The 19786-nt window shown below is 38.2% G+C and overlaps 1 protein-coding gene across 1 annotated transcript; it reads left to right on the top strand.

Moving 5' to 3' along the window:
• Positions 1-249: 249 nt before the first annotated feature.
• Positions 250-19375, top strand: LOC117405958 (pannexin-1). Its single transcript, XM_034009532.3, has 5 exons — positions 250-696; positions 6731-6870; positions 11237-11442; positions 12080-12738; positions 16278-19375. Exons 1-5 carry the CDS (start codon positions 516-518, stop codon positions 16379-16381), a joined length of 1290 nt encoding a protein of 429 aa, XP_033865423.3. The 5' UTR covers positions 250-515; the 3' UTR covers positions 16382-19375.
• Positions 19376-19786: the final 411 nt, after the last annotated feature.

Raw genomic sequence — 19786 nt, 5'->3', positions numbered from 1 at the left:
TGGAGAATTTACTTTCAGATTCTTCAGGTCCTAAGTTTTAAGGTTGCAAAAACAAGTAACGATCGACAATGCGATTGCATTTTAGATAAATAAACCTTTAGCGGTGCAAGTGGGTTTTCAAGAATTGTAGTGTTTTATTAAAACTCAAAAACAAATAATTGTTGAAATAATACCACTTTGAAAGTTAATTTGTTCCATGTATTCCAAACCACCTTTAAAAAGTGTTGGCTTTCCGGAAGAGAAGTAGGGTGTAAAAAAAAAAAAAAAATCTCGGCGTCGGGGGACAGCAGCAGATACAAAGTACGTCCTCCGTGTTGTAAGCCTGGTGTTGTGTAATCAACTTAAAGCCATCAAATGACAGAATGAGTTGACTATTGTAGTAGTCGTAGTGCACGCGACCAGGGACACTGGATATTTGTTGTTCTCCCGCAATGACTGTTGAATCGACAGCCCTGTGAGTTAAATTTGAAACCGCGATCTCCTTCTTTGGTCCAGAAGATATACTTGGTGTCACTATGGCCATTGCACACGTAGCCACGGAGTATGTGTTTTCCGATTTTCTGCTTAAAGAACCATCGGAGTCTAAATACAAAGGGGTCCGACTGGAACTTGCCGTGGATAAAATTGTCACTTGCATCTCCGTGGGACTGCCTTTGTTGTTGATTTCACTTGCATTTGCTCAGGAGGTATCTGTAGGTAAGTACTGGAAGCAGGCGTAAAGACTAGATTATCATAAGATGTTTGCTTCATAAAGAAGTATATAAACGGAGTAGTAAATCCCACAAATGCATTAATACAGTAGTCAGTTGAAAGTGTATGTACGTAAAACAGTTTGAATGGTGGGTGTGTTTTTGATAGGAATCACCGCGCCTTTGTCATGTCAATACGTTATGCAGCCTAAGTGACTACACTGAACTGCATTGTAAAATTCAGACAGATTATTACTAAGCTAAAAAAAAAAAACAAAAAAAAAACGCTTTGTTCTTCTGTAGCTGGTGTAGTATTACACATGCATGAGCTTACCAAGTAAACCTTCCGTGAAGTTAACTGTCACTGAATGAATGTTCTTGTGTGACAAATGCTTACCAGTCTGTAGCTGCGTTCCATTGATGAATTAACCGTAAAAAAAATAAAACAAAAATTGGAGAACGAAATGAAACCATATATATATATTTACTGTGTTATTTTGTTTCTAATGGTATAGCACTTTTGCCCATGGTGGAATCAAGCAACCTTTAACACCTATAAAGCAAATTAATTCCCCTCCCCCATATACTCGCTGGTAAAAAAAAAAAAAAAAAAAAAAAAAAAGTCTATAAAATCCATCCCATAGATACCCGCGTATAATTAATTTAAGTGGTTATCCAGGAAAGCAACAAAGTGTACTTTATAAACTGTAAATACTGTGCCATTAACTTGAACTTTTAGAGAAAAGGTCATTTAAAAACAATATATGTGCATCCATATATTCAAAAACACTAAAACTACACCAAAAAAACCCTAAAAGAAACCACGAGGTTGATGTAATATACTCTTCGAGAATAAGAAACAGCTGGATTTTATAATAAGAGGAATGGTGATTGTTGCAACCAGAGAGATTCCCTGATGATGTTCTGCTGAACTCGACCTCAGATTTAAGGCATGTGGACTAACGTTTCAGGCTGTGCCTTCTTCAGTGTAAGAAGATGCGATCCTAATTAAAGTGCTCTATTTTGTTCTACATGAGTTGCCTGGAAAGTCTAAAGGAGATGGAGGCCCACAGGGAGTCCTTGTGCTCGCCACAGAGCAGCATGAATAATGTATCCTCTTTTTGCAGACAACAAAAGAACTGCAGCACCCCCACTTATTACACCCAGGCACACAGGAATCTGCATTTAAATTATAAGGCACAACAAAGACTGGCACTGCAGACAGTGATATGTGATAATGTGGACACTGCACCAGCGCATTCAGACTTAAATTAGGTTAACGACAGCAACCTAAAACATGAAAACCACACCCATTTTTCTTTAGTGGTGGTATTATTTTTATTATTTGTTTATTTAGCAGATGCCTTTATCCAAGGCGACTTATAGAGACTAAGGTGTGTGAACTATGTATCAGCTGCAGAGTCACTTACAATTACATCTCACCCGAAAGACGGAGCACAAGGAGGTTAAGTGACTTGCTCAGGGTCACACAATGAGTCAGTGGCTGAGGTGGGATTTGAAGCGGGGACCTCCTGGTTACAAGCCCGTTTCTTTAACCACTGGACCACATAGCCAGTCTCTTTTAAATAGCCAGATCCCAAAGATTGCTACCTTTTTCTTTACCAAGAAAAAGGTGCAGTACCCACGTGTTTTGAAAGCCCCTGTGTACTGCTGAATACAATTTTGAAAACAATTTTGAGCATGAGGAGATTTAATTGGATCCTTCTGGGAAGTGCCAGATTGTGGTTAAAGATATCGGCATTGAGATAACCATCAGCAGTTTCCTTGTATCAGATGGTTTGTATCAAGTGGTTGGTATCACAGCATTAGTGTCACATTGAAAAGACAGTAACAACACTGATACAGAAAGGTAGCTGGATAAATTCTGAAAGCAAAGGGGACAACGCCACTAAATTGTAACCCTACAAATTAAAAACAACTGAAGAAAAACTAAAACGTAGAGTTGGTGCTATAAAGTGGAATAAGAAAATAATGAAAAACATGCTCTATTGAGGGGAGAGTGGGAGTCAGCTGCTTATTATTTAGTCCACAGTATGACAAACAATCTAGAATAGTATGCTAGTAACATTCTGTCTGCTGGTTTTCAATGCTTTAAACATGCACACACTTTTTTTTTTTTTTTTTTACAAACCCAGCTGGGAAGAATTTACATAAAACAAAATTGCACTTGTGACATCACAGAAAATTGCACTTCATTTCTAGAGTCCTCAGCATACGATGAGGCACTGTTAAGCCCTTGTTAAACGAGATAATACTAGCAACTTTCATCGCCTGTGACCAAATCCTATGAGGATTGCCCCGTGTAACAGCCCTGACAACGTATTGTAAACGTTCTGGCAACCGTCTGGCAACGCGATTGGACAGGCGGACAGCAACCCTACTCCAGGCAACAGGTTCCAGGCAATAACCAATCAGAGCACTGGTGTGTGTCACGTGATTCTGTCTGCTACCGTGAAAACAACAGCTAAAATGGACACGAAAGCCACAGTACCAAAATTTCCATATGGCCGAGAGCCGCAAAACATATACTGTAAAACATGAAATGTTTGCGAGGGCAAGACATTTTAAATGCTAGCATTGTTGTGCAGTACAGTAATTGTTAGGCCATCGCTTGATGGCAGCAAAATACTCAAGAACAAGGGATAGAACATTGCCTACACAGTTTCTGTGTAATTTGTATATATACTGTAGCTTTAAAAAAAAGTCGTACTTTATCTGAAAGAGACCTTGTTTACAGTTTTTATTGTTTATATCCCCAAAGGTATTTTTAGAGGTTACAACACTGTGTTATTCAGCAGGCCAAATAGTGCTGAACCTGCTTCTAAAACCTACTTTGGGGTGCTTGGTTTTACTCAGTTGTGTAGGTTCATATACAGGAATATAGCAAAACAACCAGGCACCCAGTAATGTAATATTTTAATAACCAACAATGTAACGGAGCAGCTGTCATGTCCCATTGGAGTAAAATGTCTTGTTACTGTTGATTTATAGGGTCACGATTCCTTATAGCACTTTTGTGTTCACAAATTTAATTCTCTTTTTGTCTGTGCTTGTGTGTCTGCTGTTTAAAAAAAAAAAAAAAAAGAATAAATAAATAAATAAATAAATAAATAAATAAAGAAAGAAAGTAATCTTTTTTAATTATGTAGTACAGTACACCCTCGCTATAACAAACCTGTCAGGGTCCAAGCCTTTTGTTTGTTCTATCGAGGGGTTCGTTATAGCGAAAAGGACAATAAAAATGAACGACAAACTGTTGGAGTAAGTTAATGAGATGAGATTGTGAATAATAGTAGTATTACATGTCCCTGTTCATTTCACTTATGTAGTATTCTGCCTTTCCTTTATCCTATTCATTAAATAATTTTTGTTTCAGATGCATAGTTACACAGTGTGCGCTTTTTATTAAAAAAAATAGAGCTGATTTCACCCCGGAAGTGGCATCCCATGCATACAGACCGGGATGTTGACAGTGTGTGCTTATATTATCTTTTTTATATATTTTTATTTGGGGTCCAGGGGTCAGGTTCATTATAGCTGAAGGTTCGTTATAATGAAGGGCGTTCTAGCGAGGGTGTACTGTATATGTAGTTTCACTTTGTAGTGCATGTGATTTCACTGTATAGTGTATGCAATTTCAGTGTGTAGTGTTTGAGTTTACATTGTGTACTGCAGGCAATTTCAGTGTGTAGTGTATGAGTTTACAGTGTGTACTGCAGGCAATTTCAGTATATAGTGTATGCGATTTCAGTGTATAGTGTCTCTTTAAATCATCAATGGCTAAAGACCTGGAAAAAAATGTTAGTGGCCTATGCGATTTCACAGAGTAGTGTATGAGATTTCACCATGTAGCTAGTGTATGAGATTTCAGTGTGTAGTGTATGAGGTGTCAGTTTGAATTATGTCCCTAACGGCGCCTCATAGCATACTGTGCATTATGTTGCATTTGAATCATGCCAAACCAGAAATGGGTGTGACAGTTCAGGTAGAAGAGCAGTGCAATGCAGTTCAACTGCATGCAAAACATGTACTGTTTAAAAGGGGATCCCATTCCAGGGTGTGACTAGCTCAGGTGCTATTGGCTGTTATATACTGTAACAATTGTTTAATTCCTCTCAGACTCTTTACACTTCAAAATACAGCCCAGAGTGTTTTTGCATTGATTGTTGTGTGTGTGGGTTTTTCTTTTTCCCCAGAAAATGTATCATGGGTGGATTTATTTCCTATCTTTACTATATCTTTCTGCTTAGCAGAAGTTAAATTCTAGCTGCAACAGAATTCAAATGCAGTTGAATTGTGAGAAGACAGAGGTGATGTTGTTTGGCTCTGAATCAATTGTGCAAACTTGACAGCTTCAGCATGGTTATTGATGGGCTTAAATTAGGTGTAGCTCTGAAGTTAGACATCTTGGTGTTATTTTTGACCCTAGTCTAACCTCTGAGCCTCATGCCACCAAGGTGTCATTTTTCCAGCTACAGTACTTAACATTGCCCGACTGTGATCTATTCTTTCTTTACCTGATGCGGAGAAGCTAGTGCGTGTGTTTGTCTCATCTCAACTACTGCAATGCTTTGGTCTTAATTAGAGCTAATTCCTGTGAATATATAACACCTGCTCTGGCATCATTGCATTGGCTGCCTGTTAAGAGTAGGGTTGATTTTAGTGTTGCTGTTGACATTATAAGGCCTTGGTGTGGCTCCAAGTTCCATTTCAGACCTATTAACTAGTTACATTCCTGTGTGTACTGTAACTGCGGCCTCTGGGTTTTTAAGTGTCCTCAAAACCAGGCTCTATTCTATGGGTGATAGGGCCTTTTGCAGTCAGGCACCTAGGCTCTGAAATGCTCTCCCCATGATACACAATAACCTTGTAGTGTGAGGACTGCTGTGCAGATGTAACCCAGGCTGTTGTTGTGATAATGGCTGGTTAACAACAGTGTTCTCTGTGGCAGGTTGCTGCTGAATGACACAGGGCTGCCACAGAGACAGAATCCATATACTGGATCTGTTTGTTCTGCATGGTGACCTCACACAGGCACAAAGGGCTCTGTTCACTTGGTTTTTGCTGCTTTATTCTGTGGTTCATGTTTACAAAATCAAGTGACTTCTGCATGATCTGACATCACAAATGTATGCAATTGTGACATTTCAGGGTATTCAAGAATTGCTTTCAGTTTTGTAAAGTGAGGTGGGGATGCATATGTACCTTTGTTTAAAAGACGGACATGCATGTATAGTCTTGTAAATCAGGAGTTTTAATGGGACCTGTGCCATAACTCTGCAGGGACTATGGTTTCATTCCTTTACAACTTCTTAACAAGAAATGGTTTCTCAATTTAGAGTTGTGTTCCTGTTTGTGGATGAACCTCTGTACTCCAGTATCTCAGTGACCAATACCTGTGATGTATTGTACTTCTACATGCAGTTATAGGAAATAAACCATTGGTTTGTTGTTAATTGTTGTTACAATTATTTTGTTAGGTGTTTTTATGGTTGTGTGAATTTGTAAAACAAGCCTTGAAAAAGATATACAGTATGTTTTCCCAACATGGGTTGCCTACAGTGTCTCTGGCAACATTTAGTCAGTGCCTAGTGTTTCCACACACGATTTATAAGATCTTGAAAAATGAATTGATATGTTGAAACTTTTTGTAAGAGTACCAGAACCTCTGAATATATGGAGGCACCTGTCCATCAGTCTGCATGTCACACTTACATTTTTAAACCTAGATTATTGTTTACCCAATTGGGATGACATTTGGTAAGGATATTCTTATGCACAAGACAGTATCAGAATGTGGGGATATACAGTATTGGATGAGGACATGTCTGTCCATATATCATGCTTACAGTATCTACTGACCATGAGACTGTAGTTCATGGAAGTGTTTTTTCTTCTGTTTTTCTGATGGCTCTAATTTATTAATATTTACCGTTTCAGGGGATTATGTTACCAAAGTACTTGTTTGGTTTTTTGCCTGAAGAAAAAGGGAAAGTTAATATGATTGTTTGTGTCCCCAGGCACCCAGATCAGCTGCTTCTCTCCAAGCTCGTTCTCCTGGCGACAGGCTGCCTTTGTGGATTCCTTCTGCTGGGCCACGGTGCAGAAACACCACCTGTCGCAGAACGACTCTGAAAGGGTTCCCCTCTGGCTGCATAAGGTACTGTAGGCTCTTTTGTCTCTGCTCATGTTGTTTATACATTTCAGCAAGGGGAGCAGCATATATAGCACTGTGGTCAAGTTTGCTGTCAGCGTGATGAAACCAGATTTGTGAATCTTTATATTGTGAAACAGAAGACCACTGCATTGAGTCTGGGCTCTGTTCCTGTAAAATCTCCCAGTCAGCAACTTTCACTAAATGTTATTTTGGGGTAAGTAAAGACAGACCATGTTCGGCTGTACCTGCATGAAGTAATGAGTCCTCTGCCCTTTTTGGGACTTGATATAATGTGTAGTTCATGTGGGTTTGACTTTTTCGGAAAGTTTCTTACAGTTGCCAAATATGCCCGTCTGGTGAAGCTGTATGCAGTTTCAGCACACTGTACATTCTCGGCACACTTTCTTGTCAAGTGTTTGTGAAGTTTGAGAGTTTTACACACAGACTCTTTTTCAAAGCAAAGTGAACTAGGAGCGGAGTGCTTTCTGCAAATGATAGTAACACAAAGAACGCATGACCATTCAAAAGGGTCTCTAGACACTGCGAATGCCATAAGCGTTCCTTCAGTTTTCAAATTAAATCTGGTCTTGATGGAAGCAGCTGCATCTGCACCATACACTCAATCCTCTAACAAGCAGAGTTCTGCCAGGATTACCAAGCAACAGCAGAGTGTTATACACTGTAATTGCTAGATAAAAATTGTACATAAAAAAAGTAAAATTAAATATAATATACACACAATACAAAAAAGAGTGCTGTTTTTTCTCACTGTTTCATAAAACCCTTTAACCTATATGTTTTAAAAAAAAAATATTCTGTAAAAAAAATATATATATCATGTGGTTGATCCCTCATGTTTACTATTAAAAGATCTGTTTCCGCTCAAACAAACATGAGTCGCAGTATCAAATGTTGACAGGGATAAAATGATGTGAAAGTAAGTCTTTTTTTTACTGTACTTGATCTCAACACCCCCAGCCCTGTGCATGTGATCCTAATCCAATTGCCTTATTATAAGTACTGGAAATCTGGGACTTTCCAAAATTGAGCACCAGAACATTCCTGCATAGAGCAGCAGAGTCTAGACACCCACAAGCGCAGGCCAACACTGCCATGTTTCAAAGAGGGCTAAAAGCACACTTATGTTCTCCTAGTTATTTAAGCTTTCCAGTGGAAAGTACCCCTTTATTTCTGGCCTACCACCCAATTTTTTGATCCTGTGCCCAATTAATCTAATGAGGTAACTTTTGTTTCAGTAGTGCTTGAATTTGACTTCTTCAGCATGCAATCCCATGTGAGTTTATTATGTTGGTTGTGTCTGATCTTTAATGTGCTAAAAGCTGGCATCAGGATTTTCCAGTTAGAAGCACAGATGAGAGCACTTGAGACCGGCGGTGACGACTGAAATCTGAAGGTCAAACAACAAAAAAGCACTCTCTTGTACACAAGTCCGCTCTGTGATGAAGATCCTGCCTGCAAAATGTGTTTCCTCCCAAGAAATCCATCTGATCTTATTCAATGCATACAAAAAAGTGTTATAAATGTGTAACATGATGATTGGAGGCCTTTCATTTTAATGCAGCCATACAGTATTACACATCATAACCCTGCTCTACTGCTGTCTTTACTGATAATGTTATTAAGCAGTAAAGCAGAAATTAAACTACCTGCATGCATGTCATTGTGATTAATGTAGAGTTAAAGGATGTCCATATTTAACTGCTGAGATCATTAAAATAGACCCCAATATTACAACTATGGTGCCTGCTACAGTAGACACTAACACAGTATAAGTTTCCTTTGTACTGCAACCTGCCGTCTGCCAATGCACCTAACCGGGCAAATGGAGGCTGTGTGGTCCAGTGGTTAAAGAAATGGGCTTCTAACCGGGAGGTCCCCGGTTTAAATCCCACCTCAGCCACTGACTCATTGTGTGACCCTGAGCAAGTCACTTAACCTCCTTGTGCTCCGTCTTTCGGGTGAGCCGTAATTGTAAGTGACTCTGCAGCTGATGCATAGTTCACACACCCTAGTCTCTGTAAGTTGCCTTGGGTAAAGGCGTCTGCTAAATAAACAAATAATAATAAAATGTAGATACATGCAGTCTCCCGCACTTTACTTTCATACTTCTAGCAAATGCTGTCGGTCTTTAACCTTGTCGTCATTCTTTCTGTAAAGAACACACTAGCATAGTGCTGAACAATGAAACATTGTGATTGTAGCTTTCTCTGTTTATTGACTTCTTAATGACGCTTGTTATATTGCCACCCTCGCTGTATCATCCTTGTCTGGCACTTGCTGGTATAACAAGGGAAGACCTGTAAAACTGTTTAATGATTAAAGAGTAGTAATACAAACTCTTACAAAGTTTTAAGATGTAAGTATTTTACTTTACATTTTCTCTTTGGGAACCATTTACACTTCAAATAGTGAAAGCGGATCTGGTGCATTTGGCATACTCTTGTGCTTTTTTTAATGTAAAAATGTTAAATTATAAATTCAAGGGGCGTGTTGTACATTGTTATTTTTTTGCTAAATGTGAGACCTTACCAGGTTGTTTTTTCCCCTTTAGAATGAATAGTATAAAGGCAGCAGGTAAGTAAATACCATGAGGTTGTCAACCTGTGTTCTTTGGCAGAAATTGACCTTTTAAATGGTTCTCAAGTAATGGGGATAACACTTGGCAAAGACATTTTTTAGCACAGGTTATGTAGAAGTATAGTACCTGTATCAGAGAATAGGGATCAGTAAAGGCTGTGTGTCTGTCTGTCTGTATGTATGTCATACTTACACTTTAACAGTATCTAGAGAAGCGCTTGTCAAACGTGATTAACTTTCTAAAGTTTTTGAGGGTATAGTCTTGGTGTGTGCAGAGGCTGTCTGTATGGCACACTTACATGTTTTACATGTCTCTAGAGAAGCACTTACTGTATTCAATTGTAATGAAATGGGGTATTTCAGAGCATGGTAGCAGGAAGAGAGCCAAGAAGAGGAGCTGCTGTTTTTTGATTAAAACATAAAAATCTAATTTTAGAAAGCCAGTACAATAAAATACAAAGTTTTATATATAAAATACACATCTGTGCTATTCTTACATTTACAAAGCATGTCATATGTCGTTTTCTCCACTAGGTATCACTGTTTGACCTTATTTCTGTAGTTTTCTCATTAAAAACAGATCTGTACCAAATGTCGTCATTGAGTTGACAGATAGTAGATTTAGGTACAGGAGTGCTGTACTTCACAGGATTATTTTGTGGCATATATGATCCTTTTTGTAGCCATTTAGGTAGCAAGTTGCCATCTAATTGTTTTAACAGACAACTGTAGCCTTTTCATATTGCTTAATGACATTGGAACTTGACATGGAACATATGCATATCTTACTAAAATACATTTTTAAAATGTAATGCAAAGCAAGCTGGGTAGTTGCTGAGTAACAAAATGTGTGGGGGTTTCATTTCCCTGTCAGTTGCTTTAGATCTACAACACAGGGAGTTTAAGGATTTCTTTTTTTATATACATTTTTAAGATTATTTTTTTATATCCCTTCAGGTGTTTTTGTTTTTTGTTTTTTTTATAATTTTCCAGAGCTTTGTTAAGATTTGATACCTACTGTATCATTTTCTCTTTCAATAATACCTATTTTTACAGTAAAGTTATATACTGCATGCAGATACTGCACTGTGGAGAACAGTGACTAAAGAATACTTGAACTATCGGATGTAGTCATATTGTCCTCAACACCTTTAGATAGTGCTTATTGACAGATAAATGGTGAGTTATTCTTAAACATGACTGTAGGAGTCCTGTAGAGAAATATGACATGTATTCAGGCTGTGGTTGAGTAATTGCAACATCTGACTCATTTTGTGACGATGAGTCACTTATAGATGTGTGGTGTATCTGTGGCTGGATCTACAATATATTATGCTGTGTATATGCATGATCTGTGTGACAGATGACTCCTCCCACTTGCTTGTAAATGAGTGGCTTACCCCAGAGGGACATTTGTATTAACATTTTTATTGCAAAAAATTGTATAATAAACTGTGGGGTTTTAGGTGTGTGTGTGTGTTAATCGTTGTTAACATGACAGGATGCAGCAGCAACATTTAAATTAACAGCATTGTCCAAATTAAAGAATAAAATGGGAGCAGAGAACAAAAAGATCTTCAACAGAATAGAAGGGGGCCCAGTGGTAGTATTGCTCATGCTAATAAGACGTGTAGAAACTGGATTTTAAAACCTGGGTCAGCATGTCAGTAAATGGACCCTGGGGGAAAACAGCAGCTGGGTTTAGATCCACAGATGTTTAGATTCATTAAAATAGACTTTTCTTTTGTTTGTTTTTTCCCCCACTCTCTAGTTTTTCCCCTACATCCTGTTGCTGGTGGCGATTCTGATGTACATTCCGTCCCTGTTCTGGCGCTTCACTGCGGCGCCGCACCTGTACTCGGACCTCGCCTTCATCATGGAGGAGCTGGACAGGTCCTACAACCGATCCATCAAGCTGGCCAAGAGCTTCACCAGCAACGGGAAGCTTGACTCTGCAGCCGGGGACACACGCACAAGGTGAGGGGGGTGAGAACCAGTATTTCATTAGTATACAAACACAAGAATTCACGATACCCTCCTTACAGAGAACATACCACACCTTATTTTGTAGGATCTCTCATCTAGTGCTGCAATACTTAATCAGGTCAATCAAATGAATTACTTTCATGTTTTTATAATCAATTATCTAGAAAATCCCCAGCCCTACTCTTTGTAGTCACAATTAGTCCAGTTTCAGCAGTTAAACTGGGCACCTAAAATTATAACACCACAATATCAATGTAATCACCACAAAACTGCAAGAAAATGGGTTCAAACAGTGCTATGGGAGACTGGGTCAGCTGTCCGAACTGTACATTACAGCAACAACAAAAAAAGGAAGTAACTTTTTATGAGGTTATTAGGTTTAGGTTCAGACCGTGGCTAGGTTTAGGGTGTTGTAATGAATCGTACACAATGTCTTTAGTAATGTCTTATAAAAATCTCAAATAAAAAAAGAAATCTTTTACCAACCGTGTGTCTGTTGGCTATATATTCAGAAATGTTCTGTTTCCTTAAATTAATACGTAAATGCCTTTTAATGTTCTGTATGTGCTGCTGTCACCATGTATATCTTGTCAAATAAATAAAAACATCATTTTTATATTTTTCTTAGTTTATGGGACTTGACTGAAGGCTGCTTTAGGTATCCGTTAGTGGAACAGTACCTAAAGACAAAGAAATCTACCAAAAACCTGATTATCAAGTACCTCATCTGCCGAATCGTAACTTTCATCATACTTCTATTCGCTTGCATCTACTTGGGATATTACATCAACCTGGCGGCCATTACCGATGAGTTTAAGTGCAGCATTCGAACTGGAATCTTAAAAAACCAAACAGACATTCCCCAGTTTTTTCAATGCAAACTCATAGCGGTTGGAGTCTTTCAGCTGCTTAGCTATGTTAACTTAATAGTCTACACTCTGCTGGCGCCCGTGGTAATCTACACAATCCTGGTGCCGATAAGGCAAAGCTCAGATTTCCTCAAGGCCTATCAAATCCTGCCAACCTTCGGAGTGTTGGAATTTGGCTCTAGGTTCTATGACGACCTGAGCCTCTACTTGCTCTTCTTGGAGGAGAACCTCAGTGAGCTGAAATCCTACAAGTGTCTCAAGGTGCTGGAGCACCTCCAGGTTAACGGGGAAGAAGGCTTCGACGCCATGTGCCTCCTGAGGAACCTGGGCCAGGTCAAGACGGACACTGTGGACGGAAAACTCCTGCAGCACAACAAAACTGAGGTGGAGCCCAGAAACAGTGCCACTGAGCTAAAAGGTAAGACCTGGGTCCTGATTACACTTCTTTGTAGAAATGATAGCACTGATTAACCCCCCTGTATAATATACACTAAAATGTATAAATACAATGAAATCCAAATAGCACAATTACAGTAGTAGGCGATTTTGTTTTTTCTTTTTTCCCCTTTTTTTGTATTTAAGCAAATACAATATATTGAATAGTAACTCAAAAAAGCTATGCATTTCAGAAATAGGGTTACATATCCTAACTGAAGAGAAACCAGAAGCTGTAAATGTTTGCATGTACAGGTATGGATGTGTGTACCCATTTAACACCTGACTGTGAATTGTGGCTGCATCATATTGGGGTTTATATCAATGCTAACAGGGGCAACTTTATTACCACCACCCTAAAACTCAAAACCCTGATCTATTACAGATATACCAAACTATATATGCTGCATTCATTCTGCCAGATGATTTTTTTGTATCTTGTAAACTTGTGTGTTATTTGGGGGGCATGAATGAGCGCTCCTCCCCCTACTTCCTTCCTTCCAATAGCACCTGCTAATCCCCTATTTAAACCCCAAGCCTTGAGTTTGCTCTCTGTCTTGCATTTTCTTTTGTTTTCAACCATCCTCCCCTCCTCCTCCAATACATTTCCTCTTCTGTTCGTCTGCTCCACCTCTGTAACTGCACCCTCTGTAACGGTCTCCCCCTTGGGGTGTGACGCTCACTTCCCACCCTTAGAAGCCCAGCCACCGCTGGATTCGTCCTCCGCGAGGAAAGGTATCCGGGAGTCAAGGGGGACCCCTGGCCAAATTTATCTATCACTGTCTTCTTCCCATTTCTCTCCTCTAGATCCCCCTTGGGGGATGTATCGGTTTCTTCCCAGCCTTGGAGACTGCCGGTCTCACCTCTGTGAGGGCGGCTCTCCGTGAGCTAAGGGGAATCTCCTTGCTCTTTTCTAACTTATAAGCACATGTCTTCTATTATCATTTCATGTGGTCTATTCCTCTACTCAGCCCTTGTCCAGTGAATTTTTCATTTGGTGCCAGGACTAGTTTAGTATTTCATGTTTTTCATCAATAACTAGTCCATTTTGACTTTACTACAGTATATGAGTACAATAATTGCACAGAGCTGGCTGGTGGTGGGGAAAAAAGGGAGATAAAATGTGAATGAGTGTTAATTAAGGGAAAATGTACAACTTTCTTGTGTTTTATCTAAAGAAATACTATTCTAGAAAATCAGTTCACCAGACCGCAGCTGAGCACAGCACAAGGCAACTACAAAATAGCTTCTCTTTCATTATATGTGACAAGGTGGAACGAAGAAAGGGAACTATTCCTGAGGCAAGTTAGTGTGCAGGTCATTCCAAGTGAAATCATCCCATTTCTATTGATGGGTTACACAATTGAAAACCATACTAAAAAGATATGCCTCATCCTATTACTGGTATTTGATGCCATGCTGAAATTGCTGTACTGTAGCTCCTGCAGTCTGGTTGTCAGCTGTCATTTAACATGCAGAATAAATGACTCATACTTGCCCACACTTTCATTGCCTGAGAAACGACACAGCAGAGCACACTGATTTAAGAAATTGTCATTTCACTGTTTTTGCAGTTGTCACTGAATAATATGATATAAAAAAAAAAAAGTTAGATTACCTAATGATGTATCAACTAAATGTATTCAGCTTTTAACATTAAAGTTAAAGCCAGCCTACCAAAGTTTTACTTATAACGCTACATAAAGGAGATACTGACAGTCATCAGATTATTATTTTCTAGGCGGGGCATATTGTATCAATTAACAGAAAAAACATAGTTTTCCAAAAATGTCATTATTCAAGCCAGATGTGGACCTTAAATCTTTCAAATACGTTTTTTCTGTGATTTTTCCATCAGGGGCAGCAGTGTGGAGTAGTGGTTAGGGCTCTGGACTCTTGACCGGAAGGTCGTGGGTTCAATCCCAGGTGGGGGACACTGCTGCTGTACCCTTGAGCAAGATACTTTACCTAGATTGCTCCAGTAAAAAAAAACAATTGTATAAATGGGTAATTGTATGTAAAAATAATGTGATATCTTGTAACAATTGTAAGTCGCCCTGGATAAGGGCGTCAGCTAAGAAATAAATAATAACAATAATGATCATGGCGGATCAAAAAGATCAGAAGTTTCCCAAAGCAAATGATTACAGTCAGACAGGATTTAAGGGCAAACCTAAGTGGCCACAGGAGCCCACTGGATTAATGATGCACCCTCATAAAAAAGTGAAAGTGGTCTATGGCTAATTTTTAATTCCAGACTGTTCAATCAGTGTTCAAATTATGCTAATGTACTGGTGCTTGTTAATATTCATAAACATCATCAATGCTGCTTCTGTCTTTTGAGTGCTGGCATGGTTTGTTAAAGTGCATTGCATCTAGTAATGGACTTGGAAAGTAATATTTAATCAAGCAAATAAGGGAAAGAGAACGGACAATGAACTGCATTTGCAGCATGACTAATCATGATGGTCATAATGGCTTTACTGATTGCACTGCTTTTAAAAGAAGTCTTCTTCCCTGTCTGGTGCTTTGAGACAGGTTTCTGATCCTTTATTTCTGCTGCTAATACTTTGCCTGACGGTACTATTAATCACAAAGTAATATGATGAGAACTCTTTTGTCAGTAGTTGCCAGGAGAACCCTCTGTCCTCTGCTCTTTCTCAGCTCCATCATTTTAAAAGGCTCCAATTTCTTTAGACGTGTTCATTCTTGCTGCCAAGTCAAGATGTACCAAAGGCAAATTGCATTTCCCAAGATGGCAGGTTTGTTTCAAATACCATTGAGTGGCCATATATAGGCCAGCAGTTGGAGAGACATACATAGCCAGCACTGGCTTTGTGAAAATAGCGAGACTATACATGAGTACGAAAGTGTAGTTCTAATTGTTTGGATGGAAAGATGAAGAAAGAAGACACCGATTTGTATATCAGTTTCGGGAAATTCCAGGTTAACTAGACAAACTAAGGTCAATTCAAGTGTGACTTCCACAACAAAGCCCGGAATTGGCTCAAAATGCTGTTTGATTTTTATATTAAGTGGCATCAGATTACATTTCCATATTCACTGTACACTAACCTCATTGTGATGTTCCTATTTGTTCTGTGTGCTTTGTTTTGCATCTACTCCAATATGGTGTTTAATTCTACAGTATAGGCCTGTAAGATAGACTGTGTGTTAAGGTGATTTGGCTCAACATATCTAACACGGGCTAGATCTGCACACAGTACACAATGCCTGTTCACTAGATGCCACTGGCTGTTACAACTAAACAGACACTTTGCTCTATATTCTGTGGCGAAAGATAATCTGGCAACTGGAGCTGAAGAGCTGCTCTTGAATTCAGGTCAAAATACCTTAAAAGAGAATATAATTGTAATAATAACCACAAAGAAAATGGTTGGAAACATCACAAACAAATTAGGACAATTAAAGGTTTTATTAAAAACAAATTTGCTGAAAGCAACTCTGGGATTTTAAATGTGATTTTTTTGTAAATGTTTTCTTCAAATGTATTCCCCACAGACCTTTCAAATGAATCGTTGGAAGACGGTGTGAAAAATGACAGAAAAGAGAAAGAAGACAAAAAAGTTCGGCAGAGACTTCTGGAATCTACTTCAACTTGCTAGCACTAGCTGTTCATGCATTGCCTGAAGAGACGAAACTCAATATCCTGCATTATCTATTGCGTGGTCACAGGTTTTTTCAAACCTTCAAAAAATAGTGAAGAACCCAATGCGTTGGAATCCTTTGTGTATGCCTGGCATGTTCTGAAGTACATATCCCCTGAAATAAAAAATGGAACAGAAAATATACACAATGATACACAAAAGAAGTGTTGTTTCCACTAAAGCCTATGCATGAAAATAACCTTTGAGGAGATACCAGAGTTTCAAGGTTATATTGTACATCAATTTGACATCTGGAAAAATGGAGATAAGGTTGCTGAATACTAAATATTGAGCCAGGTGACTTCCGCATAGATTTGAAATTCATACAGTGCTGTATGTCATCTCATACGGACTTACGATGTGCTGTACACGCAGCAGGGGTGGTCAGAAATAGCACCAGTTGGCCATGGCAGTGCCATGTATACAATTAAATCCTTAAAAAATAAAAATAGCGCAAAATGATGCACCTTGAATGGTAAGATTCTGTCAATAAGCTTTTAATGGAGTAACAAACTGTGCACTATCGCTTAGTCCCTTTGTTTCGGAGGCTGAAAGTACTAATATTACTCCAGACACCCTTCAACATGTTATTGATCAGTGGCTTAAGTGGACCTACAGGTGCCAACAGTAGAAACATCTACTGCACTGAAATTGATTTCAAGCAAGCATGACTCATTCTGTAAAAAATAATAATAATAATAATAATAATAACAGAAACTAACTCCTCTCTCCAATTTTACCTCTTGATGTAGAAACACAGCTGTAAGCCCTTTGATTTACTATTGAAGTTCCAGCATACACATTAATATCCTCTTTCTACAGATTATAAAAACTAGTCTGCCTGCTCAAGGGGCAGTATTCATGATAAAATGAAACCCTGAAGATCTCTTTCCCCAAAGGTTTTATACTTAAAAAGCCAATTGTAATTCAGACGTATTATATTAGATATAAATCATAGGGATTTATAAATAGCGTACACATGCCAGCCATAATGTTGTCTACCTTTAATAACTTCAAGAATGTTAATGTAGTCAGTAGTTCATTTGTTACTTGCCTTTTTATCTGTTGGTTAAAAAAAAAAGCAAAGTTGAAATTGTATTAAATGTATTGACTGAAAATTAGGATATCGTGTAGTTCATAGAAATTACTTGACAAACTTATGTTTGTACAAACTACGTTTTTTATACTTCAGCTCGCCAATTATAAAGTTTATTTTATTTTTATACTTTCAGCTGTTGGCCTATTGTCCCTTTTGAACTGTGTTGTATTTTATTCCCCTTCCAAAGCTTGTACAGTCGTGTTTTTCTATTGTATATAAAATTCATTTTCTTATTTTCAGTGCATTGGTTGCAAAACTTTTAGTGGATGTGTCACCACTGAAAATGCTACCGTGCAAGAGAACACACTGGGAAAATCTGAACTGTGCAAATTATTAGTTACTATCCAGATCAGTTTGGCAAGAGTCTTTTTTCAGTAGTTCAGACCGACCTTACTTGAACGCAACATTCAGCAGACTCCTGTTGTTAAATTGTTGCCCGATTGTACCTCTTTACTAGGCAGCTGAATTGTCTATCCATGCCACCCTTCATGTTGTACGCTGTTGGGTTGATTGAAACATGAACAACTTCAGCAAAGAGTACAGTTAATTATTAAAACTACAACATCAAACTCACCAACTTGAAATACAGTAAATGTATACTGTAAAACTTTCCTTTCGCTCTTCATGAAAGCCAAAACTGTTGTAATTCTAGTGATTTCATTATCATTTTGGGCCTTTTTAAAAGCAAATACAAAGATTTAGATGCATGCTAGTTGTCTGAAAAAAAAATAGTGTAACACAAAAATCCATACCCTTTGCATCTGAACTTTCTTTGAAACCGTTCCCCCTCTGTAGTTCAACAGACCTATAAATAAATATCTGACAAAAGTTTGTGTCTCAGTGATCACGACAAGTGTTTTATTTTATAAAACAATAAAGAACTGTTTCTGTGCTAGGTCTTCTAAACCCACCAGCTATTGATTTTGTTTGTACTGCTTTACTGTTTAATGTGTGATCGTGTTAAACTGCTGTTGAAAGTGTTGTTCTGATGTCAAGTCTCTTTATTGTTTTGCCGTGTAATGGCCTATATTCATGTTCCACTGTGTTCCAGTCTTCATTTCATGGAGACTTACCTCCTTAAAGGATTACTTTCACAGAATATAAATCCTTAATCTATCTGAAATTAAATATAAAACAATACTTCTCATTCCTATGGTACAGTATATGGGTAGGGCACATATCCAGGGAGCTATAGTGCCTTTAAAATAATAACCTCTCTTGCTTTTAAAGGCCTGCGTTTTGGATACACCTGGGGAGTTAGCAAGGAGTCCAAGCTGTCGGTACCATCCTCAAAACTGAGTTCTCTGCAGTAGATAAGGGTCACCTTGCTCAGGTGATATTGGTCAAGTTCAAACCCTTAATTGAACTAATAATGTGCTTAATTAGACCTTTTTAATTGTTTTCAGCTCCTAAAAAGTTTCTGATTTCAAGTTACTTATAAAATTGTATAGTTAACTTGAAATCTCCAACTGTTTAAAAGCTGAAAACTATTAAAAAAAAGTCTAATTTAAGCTAGTGAATAGTTCAATTAAGGGTTCAATTAAGTAATTGTGAACTGAGTTGGAATGAAAACCACCAGACACTAATTCAGGGTTTCCCAGGACCAGGATTGGGAAATCCTGAATTAGATTACATCATTTTAGTTCCGCTATATACTTTTTAGAATTTTCTTTTTTAACTTTTTTAAAACTCTATATAACCACCAAAATGAATTGTTAGATTATATTAACTATACCAAAAATAAAGTTTATAGCTGCAGATATAATTTTGGTATAGGTACCAGATTTGTACAAGGTAGCAAAATATGACATGTATAAACGTCACGTTTTGGTACTGGTAGCACATTTTGATGAGGTAGCAAAAACTGACGTTATACCAGTTCACATCATTGCTATCTATGCACGTATTTCTATCAGGAAAATATTCATGAATTTCTCACAGAACTCCATCGAATATAATTTGATACTATATCGTGGTCAGTGATACAACCATTAGAAATGTGTCTGATATTGCGGACAACTTCAACTGTACAGATAGGGTGTTTGTTGCCATCCGGATTCACATATTCACTTAATAAGAATGCATTTGAATTACCAAAGCTACCTAAAAACAGGACGAAGCCTCTGAACACCCTGTGTTACATCCGCGTTATGTTTTGGTAAAAGCAGTTTGTACACTGGCGTGTGCAACACCTTTATATTGGCCTCTAGTTCATTCATTTCACTGTTATTTTTTATATCGTTTGGCTGCGCAGCTTGTACAAG

The sequence above is a fragment of the Acipenser ruthenus genome, chromosome 8 (assembly GCF_902713425.1).
Source record: "Acipenser ruthenus chromosome 8, fAciRut3.2 maternal haplotype, whole genome shotgun sequence".
Taxonomy (NCBI): Eukaryota; Metazoa; Chordata; class Actinopteri; order Acipenseriformes; family Acipenseridae; genus Acipenser; species Acipenser ruthenus.
Note: the sequence above shows the minus strand (reverse complement) of the source record. Positions and strands in the feature narration are given on the sequence as shown.

Excerpts from the sequence above, each read along its gene's own strand:
- LOC117405958 (XM_034009532.3), top strand. The coding sequence starts at position 516 with ATGGCCATTGCACACGTAGCCACGGAGTATGTGTTTTCCGATTTTCTG. Across the intron at positions 697-6,730 it reads TGCTCAGGAGGTATCTGTAG|GCACCCAGATCAGCTGCTTC; the intron begins GTAAGTACTGGA and ends TTGTGTCCCCAG. Across the intron at positions 12,739-16,277 it reads CAGTGCCACTGAGCTAAAAG|ACCTTTCAAATGAATCGTTG; the intron begins GTAAGACCTGGG and ends TATTCCCCACAG.